This window comes from Excalfactoria chinensis, chromosome 17 (genome assembly GCF_039878825.1).
Source record: "Excalfactoria chinensis isolate bCotChi1 chromosome 17, bCotChi1.hap2, whole genome shotgun sequence".
Classification (NCBI taxonomy): domain Eukaryota; kingdom Metazoa; phylum Chordata; class Aves; order Galliformes; family Phasianidae; genus Excalfactoria; species Excalfactoria chinensis.
In genome coordinates, this window is record NC_092841.1 from 4,169,036 (window position 1) to 4,185,644 (window position 16,609).

General features: G+C 55.3%; 2 protein-coding genes across 7 annotated transcripts in view; one reads left to right on the plus strand and one right to left on the minus strand.

The window, feature by feature from the left end:
- Positions 1 to 364: 364 nt before the first annotated feature.
- UNC13D (unc-13 homolog D) lies at positions 365 to 10,379 on the plus strand. The gene is made up of 32 exons (XM_072351865.1): positions 365 to 433; positions 1,209 to 1,241; positions 1,563 to 1,670; positions 1,884 to 1,943; positions 2,178 to 2,244; positions 2,326 to 2,503; positions 2,758 to 2,802; positions 2,975 to 3,043; positions 3,224 to 3,293; positions 3,416 to 3,520; positions 3,640 to 3,732; positions 3,888 to 3,991; positions 4,093 to 4,210; positions 4,716 to 4,840; positions 4,947 to 5,037; positions 5,141 to 5,197; positions 5,386 to 5,483; positions 5,689 to 5,740; positions 6,052 to 6,182; positions 6,539 to 6,659; positions 6,741 to 6,884; positions 7,034 to 7,132; positions 7,495 to 7,701; positions 7,809 to 7,877; positions 7,961 to 8,040; positions 8,149 to 8,254; positions 8,357 to 8,428; positions 8,529 to 8,612; positions 8,765 to 8,885; positions 9,058 to 9,181; positions 9,385 to 9,590; positions 9,672 to 10,379. The coding sequence occupies exons 1-32, from the start codon at positions 374 to 376 to the stop codon at positions 9,776 to 9,778; spliced, it is 3,204 nt and encodes a 1,067-aa protein (XP_072207966.1). The 5' UTR covers positions 365 to 373; the 3' UTR covers positions 9,779 to 10,379.
- Positions 10,380 to 11,120: 741 nt separating this feature from the next.
- The window catches only part of UNK (unk zinc finger), a 39,247-nt gene continuing 33,758 nt past the window's right edge, over positions 11,121 to 16,609 (minus strand). For 4 of the 6 annotated variants that reach the window (XM_072351990.1, XM_072351993.1, XM_072351992.1 and 1 more), the window contains 2 exons: positions 16,321 to 16,578; positions 11,121 to 11,759 (listed from right to left, as the gene is read on the minus strand). In XM_072351990.1, the coding sequence (XP_072208091.1) occupies positions 11,592 to 11,759; positions 16,321 to 16,578 (426 nt within the window). In that variant the 3' untranslated portion in view covers positions 11,121 to 11,591. Of the gene's footprint in view, positions 15,942 to 16,320; positions 16,579 to 16,609 lie in introns of all 6 variants that reach the window. The other 2 variants (XM_072351991.1, XM_072351988.1) reach the window with 1 other exon arrangement.

The following is a 16,609-nucleotide window of genomic DNA, read 5'->3' on the forward strand; positions in this document are numbered from 1 at the left end:
TCGTTGCAGACGACTTCTCTCTATGGGGCTCTCCTCCCATGCTCATGGGGTACTCCAGCACAGAGCAGCACAGAGCAGCCCAGACCCTCCTCACCACCGCTGTGCGCCCTCCTCACCTCCAACCACTTTTACCTTCCTATGACCTCTTTTGCCTGCTCTCTCCCAACCCCTCACTCACAACTGATGCCCGACTTTGGATGTCACTCCCTCCCTTCACCCCACTCCTACCCCCCCGTTGTGCTGCAGCTCCTCTTATACGCTTCCGTTTCTGCTCGAGTGGCCGCGGTGCGATAAGGGCTGCGGTTTCCTCTGAGCGTGTGAGTGAGGGGAAGGCAGAGCAGCGCTGGGGGGGCCTCAGCCCAGCAGCCCCAGGATGGCAGCTGCTGGAGGAGCGTCTTTGGGGACCCTCCCCAGGGAGGGGGAGAACCCTGAGGTAGGTGCTGTGGGATGGGGATGGCATTTCGGATGCAGGAGCGCAGCGTGGGGCTGTGTGTGTGGTGAGCTCAGGTGGAGAAATGGGGTGAGTGTGCAGTCAGAGCGGGCTGGTGCCAAGGGAGAAGTGGGACTGAGTCCCCCCGATGGCAGCAGTGTCCCTGCTCACAGCTCAGCACCCCCTTATCCACACCACGTTCTGCACTGCAGCCCTGCCCTAACAGGAACAGCTTCAGTGTTAACCTGCAGCGGTGGCAGAGCAGAACCCAGCACAGATGGTCAGGGGATTACAGCAGCCCTGGATTTGCCATAAGCAAACAATGACGATCCAGTGGGTGGTTTTGTTTCCCACTAGGAGGATCCTGAGGTCATTCCGGGTCTTGGGTTGGGCTCATCCATCCATCCCCCCCCTAAACACCCCAGCCCTATCTGAGCTGGGTCAGTGCTCAGCACAAGAAAGGACCAAATGAGTTTCAAACATTTCCAATATATGAATTTTGGGGTTTTCTTGTTTGTTTTTGAGTCACCCCGCTGCGCTCCCAATGCTCTCAAGTGCTGGGAGCCATCCCAAATGGAAACAGCCCCATCATGGTCCCCATCCCCAGGTGAGGACAGGCAGAGGGGAACGATGGTTTTCATTCCGTTGCCTTAAGTGCCATCAGGGCATCATCAGGGTTTAGTGGCACCTTTGGGATAAGCCCACCCTGTCCCCACTGCCCACCATCACGGTGCCCCCAGACCTGATGGGAACCCCTTCCTTCCTCTTGTTTCCCCAGATGGATCTCTCCCACCGCTTCTCCAAGCAAGAGGTACGAGCTTGTTGGGTTCCTGTGGTGCCGTCACTGGGACCATCAGGGTGTGGGGGCAGCACCTTTGGGTGCAGGAGGAGCCCCCTGCAGTCAGCATCCCTTGGGTGCAATGGAGGGGAGGGCAAACACAGACAAGGGAGGACGCTGCGATGGCAGTGATGTGATGGCAGTGATGTGATGGCAGTGATGCGATGGCAGTGATGCGATGGCAGTGATGCGATGGCAGTGATGCGATGGCAGTGATGTGATGGCAGTGGTGTGATGGCAGTGATGCGATGGCAGTGATGTGACGGCAGTGATGTGACAGCACTGTCCCCACAGCTGGCCCTGCTCTACCAGGAGGTGCTTTACACCATCCGGCACCGTCTGGGCAAACCCCGGCCCCAACACGTTGCTGACAGCCGAGAGCTCTGTGCCTACGTGCAGAAGGTGGGTGCTTCCCCCACAGGACCCTCGGAAGGCAATACATAAAGACCCCCCCCCAGGGCTGGGGATGGCCGCAGGGTGGTCGGAAGGTTCTCCCCAATGAGCTTTCCCAGCTTTCCTGCTGCTCCTCACCCCTCCAGCTGGAAAAGTCCCTGGCTGCCCTCCAGCCACCATCAGCAGGGCCACATCTGTTAGCAGCCCTAATGTTTGTAACAGGCTTTCGGCATGGATGCGGAGGAGCACAGGGCCATCCTGCAGCAGGTCCAGGAGCTGGAGGTACGGAGCGGGGCAGGTTCTGTGCTGGGGTGCTGCTGGGTTTGGGGGTTTGGGTTTGGGATGCCCCAGGTCCGTGTGGGGGCTGAGCCTGTTTGTGACAGGGGGCACTGAACTGTCTCTTAGGGTGAGTGACACCCCGTTGAGCACAAAGCAGCATCACGTCCTGGTGTGCATCCAGCAGCAGACATTGTGGCTGCTTTTCCCCTCTGTTAAGCAATCTTTTCTCTCTGCCAGAACCCGATCTTTTGTCTGAAAGCCACTGTGAAAGAAGCCAAGGGGATTTTGGGTAAAGACGTCAGCGGTAAGTGGAGCCGGGTGGGTGGCTTTGCAGAATGGGGACAGCTGCTGCTCCCAGTGGGGATGGCACTGCTGGCTCTTGCAGGGTTCAGTGACCCGTACTGCCTGCTGGGCATCGAATCCAAGAGCCAGGAACTGGCCCACCCCGACAGCAAGAGGAGGCTGAAGGCTGTGGTCAAGGACCTCATCCCTGAAGACCAGATCCATCGCACACAAATCATCAGCCAGACCCTCAACCCCGTGTGGGACGAGACGTTTATCCTGTAATCTGCCTCCCATTGCTACTAAGGGATCTCGGGGCTCCCAGGCTGTGTGTGTGTGTGGGGGGGGGGGGGGGTCTCCATTTCCACATCTCTGTCTCTCCATCTCTGCTTCCACCTCATCTCATCTGCATCTCTATCTCCACCTCCATCTATCATCATTCCACCTCTATCTCCACTTCCACCCACACCTCCCAAAGGTCACTGTCCTGCCATGTGCTGCTGCCGCAGTGACAGCTGCCAACCATTCCTTCCAGGGAGTTTGAGGACATAGAAACAGCCAGCTTCCACCTGGACATGTGGTGAGTGCAGCTGGAGCAGAGTTCTGCCTCCCAGCGTGGGGTTGGGAGGAACAGTGGGGTGACCCTTGGATCTGCGCTCATTGCAAAGCCCAGAAATCCCCTTGGACTCCGTTTCCCCTCTCAGTGTTCTCCAATCACATGAACTCCTTTCCTCTGCTGCTTGTGCTCACAGGGACTCGGACACGGTGGAGTCGGTGCGGCACAAGCTGGGTGAGCTGACGGATCTCCATGGCCTCAAACGGTGCGTGCTGCCATGCGGGGCTGGGATCAGTGTGTCTGCTCCCTGGGTTCACTGAACACCCTTGGAGGAGAGGAGGGAGGGCAGCAGATCTCTGCTATCTCCGTATTGCCTTGCTTTGCCTTCATCGCGGCCATTTGGTGACCACGTGGATCCCTTCACCCTCTTGCTCCTGTCGTTCAGGATCTTTAAGGATGCTCGGAAGGACAAAGGGCAGGATGACTTCCTTGGGAACGTGGTCCTCCGCCTGAAGGTGAGCCCTGGATGTGAATGAAACCTGGAGGAGGTGACCAGGACCCCCATCCTTATGGCAGCCCAGATCCCTACAGCGATTCTGTGAGAGCAGCTCCCTGCCCCTCATCTCTGCACACACAGGACCTGCACTGCTGGGATGACCGGTGGTACCAACTGGAGCCGCGCACAGAGACGTACCCCAACCGGGGCCAGTGCCACCTGCAGTTCCTGCTGACCCACAAGAAGGTGGGAGTGAGTTCAGCCATGGTTCTCCAACCCCACCCTTTTTGTGTCCCTGTGTCCCCAGCTGCTCGCGCAGGGGCTGGTTATTGCACACATGCTTTGCATGCATTGTCTCATTCCAGAGGGCCAGCACCTGCAGCAGGACGCAGCCCAGCTACACCGTGCACCGCCACCTCCTGCAGCAGCTGGTGTCCCATGAGATCCTGCAGCACCAGGTGCCGTGGGGAGAGAGGAGCAGCAGGGATGGGATGGGGGATGATGCCCTTGGAGGCTGCCACGTTGGCAAGCTGCACCATGATGGGGTCAGGAGATGCCTGGCTATGAGTGGGGCCTACTGCAGAGCTCCTGACCCAGCTGTGCATCCTGGCAGGCCGGCAGCACTGCCTGGGACGGGGAGCTGAGCCCACATGCCAGCACTGTGCTGTACCTGCATGCCACACAAAAGGATCTCTCTGACTTCCACCAGGTCATGGCGTGAGTATCCCTTCTCCATTTCCCCATCCTGGCTGTAGTAGCATTGGGGAGCCCCGTGCCATCTCCTCAGGGCTCACCTCAGCCTCTCCCCTAATCCCCAGGCAGTGGCTGGCGTACAGCAAGCTGTACCAGAGCCTGGAGTTCAACAGCAGCTGCCTGCTGCACCAGATCACCAGCATCGAGTACCAGTGGGTGCAGGAACGCCTGCGGCCGGAGCAGGTGGGACGTGGGGAGGTGTGACCCTCACATCTCCTGTTGGCTCCTGGCTGCATTTCCCTCTCTGTTCTATAGGGAGGGCAGGAGCTTGTAGGGTATGGGGCTGCCCAGAGAGCTCAGGGATGGGCTGCAGGGTATTACTAGTAGGGAAACCAGTTATGGGACCGGGACAGAACAGGGAACCCCTTTACTTGTGGGAATTTGTTCCGTATCACAGAGAAGCTGCTGCTGTCCACCTGTCCCTCAATCCCAAGCGCAGTGACAATGAAATCTGACCCAATTCCTGCTGCCTCCCCATGGCCTGTTTTCCCAGGGCATCCGAGCCCCCTGCTGTGATTTGGGACCTTTCATGCATAGCAATGAGCTTTCAGCACAAAGCTCAGCTCAACCCCTCCGGGGAGCAGTTCCTGGTGGCATCAGGAGAGGAGCGAGAGCCTTGGGGCTCTCTTCTATGCAGCACCATGGTCCCAGCACCACCCACAACAGTGTGTTCCCTTCCTTCCCCCAGAAAGCAGAGCTGGCAGAGTCCTTCCAGTCCTTGCTGACCTATGGGCTGTCCCTCATCCGGAGGTACCGCATCATCTTCCCTCTCTCTGTCGCGAGGTCCACGGAGAGGCTGCAGTCCCTGCTCAGGTGAGTCTGGTTGTTGGGAGGTCCGTTTGTGTAGGGTCTCCTGAGCAAATGGTGCTGCCTTGGAGGGGTCGGTGATGGGTTTTGCCGATGGTTTCTCCCTTTGCAGGGTGCTGGTCCAGATGTGTAAGATGAAAGCTTTCAGAGAGCTGTGCACGCTCAGCCCTGACCTCCCCAGCATGGTCTCTGAGGCACTCAAGGTAGTGGGACCTCCCGTCCACCCCCTACACCTACCTGGCTTCCTGCAAAGCCCCCCCGATCCTCCAGCTTCAATGCTGTCACGCTGTGGCTCCTCTCTTGCAGTCAGGCACGACAGAGTGGTTCCATATGAAGAAGCAGCACCTCCAGCCTATGGTGAAGGTCAGTTCCCACTTCTGCTGCTCCATAGCAATGCTTCCCAGCCCTACAAGCACAGTGCTGCTCGTGTGGATCTAACGATAGCTTGCTACCCCACAAGGACAGATCATAGAAATGAGTCCATTCCAAATGGAGCTCAGGTCACCTCGATATCGCTGAACATCCCAAACAAGCTGTTCCTTCTTTTTCAGAGCATGGAGGAAAACGGCAAAGCCTTGGCCAAACTCCTTTTGGAGGTGATAGGAGATCTCCAGCAATGCCAGAAAATATGGAATAAATTCTTTATCAGGTGGGGTGTGGAGCTCAACCCCTCCTCAACCAACCCTCCACAGGACCAAGAGCAATGATGCTCTTCGATGCTTCATTCCCTGGTCCTTGGGTCCCACCTGCAAAAGGAGTGGTCCCAGCTCTGCCCTGCATATTCCCTAATGGCATAGGACGGGCTGGGTTTGCTGGGTTGGGGTTGGCTCCTGATTCTGTTTCTCTCTTTGTAGCACCTTGAAGCTGAATCTCTTCTCCATCGCCTACCTGGAGCTGGAGAGCCTGGTGAGTGATCCCGTGGCTGCTCTGCACTCCTGGGGCTGAGGTCTAAAGTCTGGCTGAGGTATTTAACCAGCCTTTGGGCTTGGAATCTCATTGTAAGCCAGGGAACTCCCACCTTTCCCTGCACGACCCTGGAGTCACCATCATTATTTATCTATTTGCCAGACCCAAAGCATCTCCTGGGATGCCACATGAAAGGGAGTGCCATGAGCTGAGCTTCACCCCATGGCTTCAAGGCAGCCCATGGCCTCCCCAGCTGGACGCCCCCAACTCCATTCCCCATGAGCTGCCCTTCTCCCCTTTGTCACTGCCAGGTTGCGAAGCATGTCCAGGAGCAGCTGCGTGAGGTCGATGCTGGCATGTCCAAGCCCACGGCTGAGAGCCTTTTCCAGCTCTACCTGAACCTGCAGGAGCTCTACAGGATGAAGGACTTCCTCCCAAAGAGGTACCAACCTGGCAGGGATGTGGTGCTGGGATGGGGCAATGAGCAACCAGATTGGAGGAACACCAAAGCCGTCCCTCTCACCCCACCCCTAATTACACCCAAGAGCAGGGCTGGTGTTGGGGTGGGCAGCACCAGAAGGGTTTCAAGCTTGGACTCGATGGTCCTTATGGGGTCCTTAGTTGGACTTAATGACCCACCTGGGTCCCTTCCGACTACACTCTTTTCTCAGCTGGTTTTGATGGATCTGCAAGGGGAGTTTTCTCCTTGTTCTGTTGCTTGTGTGTATGAGATGATGGAGGGTTGGAAGCCCCGTGCCATCTCCATGCACTGGCAGAAGCTGCTTTCCCCATCTGCAGGGACGGCCCTTTGGCTCTGGGCGATTTCCACCAGTGGTTCAAGGAAGCTGTGCCTCAGTGGCTGCAGAAAGCCTACAGCATCGCACTGGAGAGAGCAGAGAGGGCTGTGAAGATGGACCAGGTAACCCAGGAGGAGAACGTCCCCCTCCCCAGCATTTGGGCTCTCAGCAGCTCCCTCACGTTTTGCTCTGTGCCCTCCCAGCTGACGCCCTTCGGGGAGCACAACAAGCACAGCACGTCCACTGTTGACCTGTCCACCTGCTATGCCCAGATCGTGAAGACCTGGCAGCAACTCAACTGGCCGGACCCTGAGGAAGCCTTCATGATCATGGTGAAGCTGGTGGAGGTTTGTGCTCTTGGGACTGGCAAACAAACAACAAGCAGAGGGAGTTTCCTCTTGCTTGGGGTCCCAATGAATGGGGTCAGTGTCCCATCCCAACGTGGTGGTCTCCGTGCTGCCCCATTGGTATCGTTTGTTCCTTCTCGACCCTGCAGGATATGTGCAGAATCGCCCTGATGTACTGCCGGCTCATCAAGCAGAGGGCTGAGGATCTGTCACTGTGTGAACAGAATGAGGGGGAAGCAGCCAACAGGGTTGGTCATGGGGCTGGACACTGGGCTTAGGGGGAGCCAAGGGTTGGCTGTTGTGTCTGAGCAGATCAGCAGCCAGTATTTGGGTCTGGATCTCATAGGGATCAGCTGGCCCTGGTGGCTGCCAGGGTGGGAAAGCAGGAGGGAAACCGTGTGGGTTTGGGGTTGGGGAAAGGGGTGGGATGGGAATGATGGGGGGGGTGAGGATGGGATTGATGATAGAGATTGGAGATGAGGATGAGGGTGGGATGGGAATGATGAGGGTGGAATTAGGGCAGGGATGAGAGTGGGAATGATGATGGATGAGGATGGAGGGTTGGGGTTGGAGCCAGAGGGATAACTTGAGTACCGACCTTCCTCCCCAGCTCTGCATCGTGGTGAACAACATCAAGCAGCTGCGGCTGCTCATCCTGAAGCTGCCATTGCAGCTGGACTGGGCCCAGCTGGAGCGGCGCACGGGGGCCGTCATTGACCGGCAGCAGATCCAGCACACGCTGCACCATCAGCTCGACAGCGCCGTCTCCTGTTTGGACCACGAGGTCCAGGACGTGGTGCAAACCTTGGCCACCAAGGTGACCGCCTGCCGCCAGCTGCACTGCATCCGGCCCGGAGCGAGGAAGGTTAACCCGCGGGGATGGAAATAAGCCTCACCGTCTCTTTGTGTTTCTCCTCCTGGCAGCTGGAAGCGGGCATTGCCAGGCACATCCAAGAGCTGTCAGCCTCCAACAACGCTCAGGAGCCTGAGGATGTAAGCGCCAATTCCCCCCTGCTGTGCCCTGCTGAATGCAGCTCCTCCCGTGCCCACCCCAACGCTCCTCTCCTCCTCTGCAGTCCATCATCCCTCTCATGAAGTTCCTGGAGTCGGAGCTGCAGTACCTCAATCAGCACCTGGTCCAGGAGAACTTCAAGAGGTGACCAAGGACCCCGCGGGGCTCAGAAGCCTTGATTTGGGATGAGCTTGGTTACCTGTGTGTGCTCTGTATGTGCCCCAGCTCACCGCCCCCTCCCTCACTCCGCAGCCTCCTTGCTCTGCTCTGGCATCACACCTTGGCTGTGCTGACAGCGGCTGCGGGGCCGCAGGTGCCATCATTGCAGCACTGCAGGAAGCTGCACTGTGCCCTGAAGGTACCTGGGAGGGTGGGGGTGTCCCCTGGGTGGGGGGGGGGGGGGGGGGGGGGGGTCTCTGGGTGGGCACCTGGTTGCCACTAACAGCATCCTCCTCCCCAGAGCCTGGAGCTGTGCTTCCACGCCCAGGGCTGCGGGCTGCCCCTGGAGACCCTCCGCAGCTCTGCCTTCCTGGTACGGTGCTGGGGGGGCGGGATGTCCTTTGAGTGTTCTATGGGGAAGGGGTGTCTCCAAGGCTGCAGACCCTGATAGTCACCCGTCGTCCTCCCCGCAGTCACTGGAGCGCCGCCTGGCCCTCTGCTCCTCCAGCAGCCGCAAGCTCATCCAGAAGTACTTCAGCAACAGGATCCAGGAGCAGGTGGGAGTCAGGATGGGACCCCCAGCCCTTCCCAGCACTGCCTGCCCACGGCCTCCCCCGGTCCTTACCCTGTCAGCAATGGCTTTACCCCAGCGCTGGGTCTGTGGCACCCGGAGGATGCCCCCATAACAGCCCTGTGCTGTGCTGTGCAGCTGGACATCAGCTCAGAGAAGTACGGGGCAGTGACCATCAAAGCACTCTATCGCCCTTCGGAGCAGAAGCTGCGCGTGGAGGTGCTCAACGCCGCCAACCTCATCCCATTGGACTCCAATGGTAAGAGCAGGGGCTGCAGCCCAGGGGCTGCTGAGGGAAGAAGGGGATTATTTCCCTCTATGGAGTCACCCTGGACCAGGCGGGGATGTCCCAGCCCCATTGCATGGCTGGGGGCTCTGGATGATGCCCAGGACCACCCATAAGCAGGGGGCTGACGGCTGCAACCCGCCAGGCTCCAGTGACCCCTTCGTGCAGCTCACCCTGGAGCCCAGGCATGAGTTCCCAGAGGTGGTGGCCCGCAGCACCCAGTGCAAGAGGAACGAACTGCACCCCCTCTTCGACGAAGCCTTCGAGTTGTACGTAGGGCAGCCCCCACCTCCCCATCCCCACCCCACACAAGTGGGTCCCATGGTGGGCTCTCACCTCCTGCCCCCTCTCCGTGGGCTGATGCTCGGGGATAGAGGCTGAAACACAGCAGGGGGAATCGGGGTGTCCTATGGGCTTCCCACCCCACAGCTCCAACACGGGATGAGATGTCCCCGTCTGTCCCACCCCACAGCCTCATCCCCTCTGAGAAGTGCCGCCAGGACGGGGCCTGCCTGCTGCTCACTGTCTTTGACTACGACACGCTGGGTGCCAACGACCTGGAGGGAGAAGCTTTCTTCCCCCTGTGCCACGTGCGCGGCCTGGATGCTGACGAGGACCAGGCTGACATGGGCTGGGTGCCCCAAACGCGCCTCCCACTCACCCACCCCAAACCCGGTGGTATGGGGAGATCCCACCCCCACAACCAGCCCCACACCGTGTGTCCCCCCACCCCACATCGCTCCCTTTTTCTCCCCCCAGGAGACGAGATCCTGCAGCTGCTGGAGTGCAGGAAGGGGGACAAGGAGGCCCAGGCCTTCGTCAAGCTGCGCAAGCAACGAGCCAAGCAGTCCAAGGAGACAGCATGAGGGGCAGAGCGCCCTAAATGGGGGGGTCCAGAGTGGGATCCTATGGGGACAGCAGGCCCTGCCCCCAGCAGTGCCCCCCGTGGGGCTCAGGAGGGTCTTGGGGTGGTTGGGGGTTTCCCTGCAGACTAACACTACGTTGCCTGGCCCTGTTCCCAGCCCCAGTGCTCTGCATGGGCAGCAGTATCAGTGTGGGGCTGGACCAACCTGCCCCCTTGGTTGTCTCTTTTTTCCCCCTTTATTTTAAACTAAAAGCATGGCAGCAGGTGTGCTTTAGTCTTTGTGGCAGGTGGGAGAAAGGCCGTGCAGGTTAATAAAGCAGCACCTGCCCCATTGTCTGCTGGGGCTGTAAGGAGTGAGGGTTTCCCCTTGCAGAGGTGACAGTCTATCACACAGCACTCAGCCTTGCAGAGCTCCCCACCACCCAGCAGTGCTCAGAGCATCACCCCATACCTGTGCCAAGCAGCTGCACTCTTCTGGTTCCAGAACACCCCTGGGATGTCCAGGTGTGAGAGCTGCAGTGCCCAGCAGGCAGCTCCCTGTTAACTGTGTACTGTGCTTGGCTTTTTTTAGCTGCAATTAAACTAATTACAAACCCAGAGCTCCTCTGCCCAGCTCAGGGTGGGGGGGGGTCCCTGTTTGCAGGGGAATTAAAAGCATCACCTTCCTGGCTGCCTCCTCTGCAGGGAATTGAGGTCAAGCTGTCTATGGGGGCGGAAACAAAGCTCCTTTGGTGCTGATGTGCCATGGCCGGGTTTGACCGAATGAAAGCAGCCATTTGCTTGCTGCAGTCACTTGGTTCTTGTCCCCATGTTGGGCGTGCAGCTCTGCAGAGCAGCACAGTGCAGCAGTGGGATGTGAAGAAGGGTCTCTGCTTGCGGAGGGGATGCTGTTCCATGCTGGCACTTCTGCTGTCTCATGGCTAAACAGCCTAAATGGGTCTATATGGCTGACCGTTGTGCCTGAAGAACAAGAAGCAGTGAATGCAGCCTTAAATAAAAGCTCATCCTTGGAAACTCAGAGAGGGCAATGTTGCATCCAAAGCCATACACAGCAACACTGCGGTCACAGGGGCTCTGCTGAGCTCACCTCACTCAGCCTGGGCAAGGATGTGCCATTCCCAAAGGGTCCCCACCACCCAACCCCATCAGACCCCCCCCCTTTATCCTAAAGGGCAGCCCCAGAATGAGGGGCACAATGCAGGAGGGATGAAAGCAGCCTTGATGGAGGGGAGCAGCGTGCTGTGATGGCACAGAGCCCCCCTACCCCATCCAGCACACACACACACACACACACACTCACACACACACACTCACACTCACCTTTATTCTTTGCTTTTCTTTTTCTTAGCAAAAAAATAAAAATTTATTGTCCTCTAAAAAAAAAAAAACAACCAAAACAAACCAAAACAAACCAAAACAACACCACAACATCCATCCTGCCCTTGGAAACTGTGACACAGCTTGAGTTCTTTCCAGCCCCACATGCAAGGTTCATTCTGCCAAGAAAAAGAGAGTCTAAAACCAGATTATTTCCGACAGCCAAAAATAAAACACATATTTACAGCGTACGAGAGAGAACGACAGTTGAAATCACAGCTCTATACATGGAATCAACAACACGTTTACACACCATTAGATCACCATTCTGCCAACTTCTACACGGACTCGGGGCGTTCCTTGCCCTGCTCCAACCTTCCTAAGGGTGGTGAGGAGGAGCCTGGCCACGAATCGCCACCAGAAATACTGCAGTGTGTTATTATTATTAGCATTATTATTATCTTGTTTTCTTGTTTTTTTAAACGTATATTGTACTTTTAAACATTGGAAGCTATGGAGTGGGGAAGCCCCGGAAATCTCTCCACTGCAATGAGTGGTTGCAGGAATACTTCACTTGGAAAGAAACACTGCGCCATACGTGGGTCGCAGCGAGGCTGCTGTTGGCCATTGCTCCAAGGTGGACTGGAACTCTGGTCATGTTCTTCCTTCTCAGATGGGGGGAAAAGGAGACAAAGAGAGAGAGAGAGAGAGAGAGAGGAGATTTGGAGGCTACGGAGCAGCAATGGGTTACTGAATCCGTTTGGCATTAAAGGTTGCCTCACATGGCTCGGAGCACAGAGAGCACAAACCTTTGGGGGCTGCTCAAGGAGAGCTCTGTGCTCCCACCGAGGCTGTGTCACATTGCTGCCCACCTGGGGCTGAGCTGAGGGGCCCTAAACTGCAGCTCATCACACCTCTCAGCTCCCCTCTGCAGCCACAGCTTTGTTTTCTTGGTCTCTCTCTACCCAGGAGATCGTTGTCTCAAGCCATCTGCTTCTATATTGTTTTGCTATAATGAAGTAAAAGCTTATTGACCTTTAAGATACTGTGCTTTCACAATACAAGCCAGGCTCCCTTTCCCCTCCCCTCTTCCAGCTCTCAGCTGAGAAGCATCACTTCTCAGCTTCCCAAAGAGGGGAGAATAAGTCCATCTCCAATAGGGAGCCTGTGTGCACGGGCAGCACCAGCTGGGGAGGGCAGCTCGCACTGAGCCAGCCCTGCTGCCCTTGGTTCTGCTGGGTTGCTGCACGGCTGGGAACAGGGAGCTCCTGCCTCAGCCAGAAGCTCGACAGTACGTGAGAGGGGTTGTACACATCATAGCACCAGGTTGCTTTGTACAAAGAAGTCTTTACACACCGCGTGGAAGATGGCTGCAGAGCTCTCTGAAGCCATAACGCGGTGCTGTGAGGATGGGTCACAGCCAGGGGCACAACGCTGCCTTCCCTCTGCCCTGCCCTAGGCAGCAAATGCTGCCCTGTTCACAAATCACACAGAGCCGACCTCCTCTTTGCCACCAGCTGCCTAAGAAAAATCATTCACATTTCAGATACTTCTTTGTTTTGAAAGCAGCAAACAAACTCACAGAGACCTCCATTGAAGAAGTGTTTCTTGAAGCACCGGAGGAAAGAGAGAAGAGCCGACGTGATGCACAAAGAGAGGGCTGAGCTGGGGCCAGGGCAGGGCATGGGGACAGCCCAGGGCTGCGGGTGGCAAAGAGAAGGTAAAACACCACCCATAAGCTTTGATTTCTTTGGTCCTTCGAGATCGGTTTTAAAAGAGAGGAATTGTTTTAGCTTCTGAAAAGGGGGTAAAGAAACCAAAACCCAATAAAGCTAAACAAGAAAAAGCCATGCTTACTGCGGTCTGGAATGTTCCTTGTGCCCCCTCTGTGGATCCTCCATGGGAACCGGGGGGGGGCAAGCATCACCTCCCCATAGATCCTATGGGCACACAGCAGGGCAAGGTGCAGCTGAAGGGGACAGCGTGAAGAGCAAAGCAGGCTGCTGGGCTCTGCCTCTTGGGACTGTTAGAGACCTGAATCAGGGGTTCATTTCCTACTGTTTAATTTAGAGTTAAAACAAAACACCTCTTTTAATATATACCTTCATTGGGGCTTTTTCCTTCCCCCCCATCCCACTCCTGTGCTTCACCCCCCCCCCCCCCCTTCCTTTTTGCTCTAAATCAAAAGAGAAACGTTCACATCTTTTAATAATAGCTCCTTCCTTAAGAGCAGAGTGAGGCAGACATGCTGCCCCATGGCCCAGGCATTCAGAGGAGGCTGTATGACCAAACAGCCACAGTGTCCACCCAACAGCGTCTCTCCAATGAAAAGAAAGAAAAAGAAATGTAAAAACCTGATGCTAATTGCAATAAAATACACGTGGAGGTGGGGGGGGGAAGGAAAAAAAAACAACCCCAAACCAACATGTTAATGGGAAAAACAAAACAAAAGAACTACACAGAGCTGTACTTAAGAGATCATCCTGGAATGCATCTTAACCCTTGCCGTACAAGGGAAAGGTGGAATTACAGAAGCGAACCTAATTAGGTCTTTGTGTTAGAACAGGAGGCTTCGCTGAGAGGCTCTGGAAATGATTTGGGTGTTCCTACAACAACAGGGGGGGCTGTGCTGGAGGTTCCAGTGCTTTCCCAGGGCTGGGAGGGGGCAGCGCAGGCAGCATCCCTGCACAAAGCAACAGTACTGAGAGAACAGAGCGGCCTTCTGGTTGAGATCCCAGCAGGTTACTGCAATCCACCCGAGGGGAAAACCCAATGGATGTGCTGGGGAAGGATGTCATGGGAAAGCTCAGCTGCTGGCAGGTCTAAGCTGGAGGCATTTCTTTTCCTTAGAAAGAAGCACACCGGACAGCGTGGCTCGTGTTGGATTAGTCTGTGGGATTTTCCTCCTTTGCCTTTCTGAAATGAGCTAAGAGAATAAATTCGAATACAAAGAGGATCCTAATGGGGAGAAAGTCCCTGAGCTCTTTTTGCAGGTGGTGTCTGGGAACAACAGCCCAAAACAAACTCAGCAGGTCAGAAACACCAGTAAGGTCTACACTCCTGCTCAGGAATGGAGGCTGAGATGGGAAGAAGGAGAGTGAGAGGGTTGCAGAGCCCTGCAACCACATTCCTCTGATGGAGATGCTTCCTTCTGCTCTGACCTGGCTGGTTCAGCAGCCCAGCCTGCACACAGCAACCTGCACACTGCTACCAATCACAGCACCAGAGAGGCTGATGAGGTCTGAACCTTAAAATGAGAACCTGAAATTGAAGTCCTCTTCCTTTCTAGCTCCCTCCTCTCTGTAACATAACTAACATGGGAAACACTGCCGCAAGGCACCACGAGACCAACCAGCTTTAGAACTTCCTCATCAACAACGCTTTCATGTACACATACAAAGAGCGGCTGTGTTTATAAGTGGTAACACACACTGTGTTTTGTGCCACAGTGATGAGCAGGAAGAAGCACCCCCACCTAAGGAACAGCAGAAAGCAAGGAATGCACGTTCCCCTCCAGCTCCAGCCTCAACTGATCTATCAGCAGTTTGTTCCACGCGGGGCTTTCTCTGTCACCACAGGCTGGCACCATCCCTGGCATGAGGGCTTCTGGACTCAGCAGCCCACAGTTCAGCCCTGAGCTGCTGAAACAGGGAATGCCAACTCTGTCCATAAGTAAAAACAACCAAGAGTCCTTAGACTGCATCTGGAATTGCTTCACGTGATCCAGCAGTGACTACAAAAGAGGTCCCTGTGGCTAAATGAAAACCAATCTGGTCTGAAACGGTACCAATTCTTCAGGCAGCCACCAAAGAAAGGGGTGTCTGCAGAGAACCAACCTGTGCATCCATTTCCCTTTCACAAAGGGCTTCAGCTGACACAAGGATGATGACTCAAAGGCTGCTCAAACCTGCAAGGTTAGCTGTATTAGCAACGATTATTGGTCACTGAATCTGGGGGGCCTGGCTTGCTTTAGGTACAATATATATATAATTTTTTTCCCCCCCTTTTCTTCTTTTCATATAAATATACAAAGAGTGTAAAAAAAAAACTTTAAAAAGTGAACTTTGCTGTTTTTAAACGACAGACAAAGTTTCTGCACATTCAGAGATCAGCAACGTGAGGCTCACCAGGCAGGGACCCAGCAGAGCTTCCATCGGGGAGGACAGCTTTAACCAAGCTGGCTCAGTGAAAGAGCAGGGAGATTGAAGACGTGAAACAAGTCATTTCAATTCACCTCGATCCTCCCCATGATCTCAACTCTTCCTCTGGAAAGCACGTGGAAGCCCCCTCTTGCCCACCCTAAATCCTTCTGGAAATAGTCAAAAATTTGTTATCACCTAAATAGAAAAAGAGGAGAAACGCAGACTCTTTGCAAATGGCCCTTTGATCTGTATTAAAAACAGCTCTCAAAGTTCCTCAAGAGTTATAGAATTAGTGGGGCACGGGGTGAGGGGCAGTTTAGATACGGGATGTAAAATATTAAAAAGTGCTCTGCAACTAATTTCTGTTTTATGTGGGTATGTGCGTGCGTGTGCATATATACACACATACACAAACACGCACATACGCACACATATATACATATATATATCTACACATACATATATATATGTACACATACATATATATGTACGTACGTATAAAGTTAAAAAGTTCTCTATGATATGATTAGAACGAGTGTCCTCAGAAGGTCACGACTGGAGGGCATGGGGCCTGTTGGGATGGCAGATGGGGCACTCGCCCCCCTCGGCGCACGTCTCACACAGCACTGCGTGTTGGCATGGTAACACCACCCGGTTCTCTTCCTGACACTTAAGGCATTTCACTGACTGCATCTGAAATACTGCCTGCAAGAGATGGGGACAGGGCAAAACGTAAGCAAGGGATGGAGAAAAAACAAAGAGTCCCGTTGCTGCACGGTTTGGGGAACTGCAAGGGGATGGGCTTGCAGCTGGCCGTCCATTTGCCTTCTGATACACAGGCAAAGCAGCACAGCACGATGCCCTCCTATAGGACCACTAAGATCAGAGCAGTTTTGATCGACTGGAAGCTCTGTTCCTTAGGCACAGAGAAGAGGTGGCTATTTTCCTAGATCTCACATTGGCTGCATCCACAAACTGCTTTGACAGGCTGCGCATTTCTGGCAGAGGTACAGAGAAGAAGGGCAGCTGCTATCAGCGGGAGCAGAGGCAGCAAAGCCATCCCCTGCAGAGCCCTGGCACTCACCTTATCGACTTTCTCCAGGTTTGCCCGCAGCTGCTTCTGGAGGGTGTAAAGTGAAGAGAGTGAGAGGGTTTCCAGGTCAGAGAAGGAGCGCAGAAACTGAGGGTCCTGGCCTTTGTGGATCCTCTCCAGCTCCTCCTGTAGTTTCTTCACTTGTAGCTCCAAGGCTTCCCTCTGCTCCCGAGCCAGTTCACATTCCATGTTAGCTGTGTTGGCGCGATCATTTGCTTCCTCTGCCTCCTTTTTCCAAGCATCACAAGCCTGCAGATTCCAACCAACGTGGTAAAAGAAG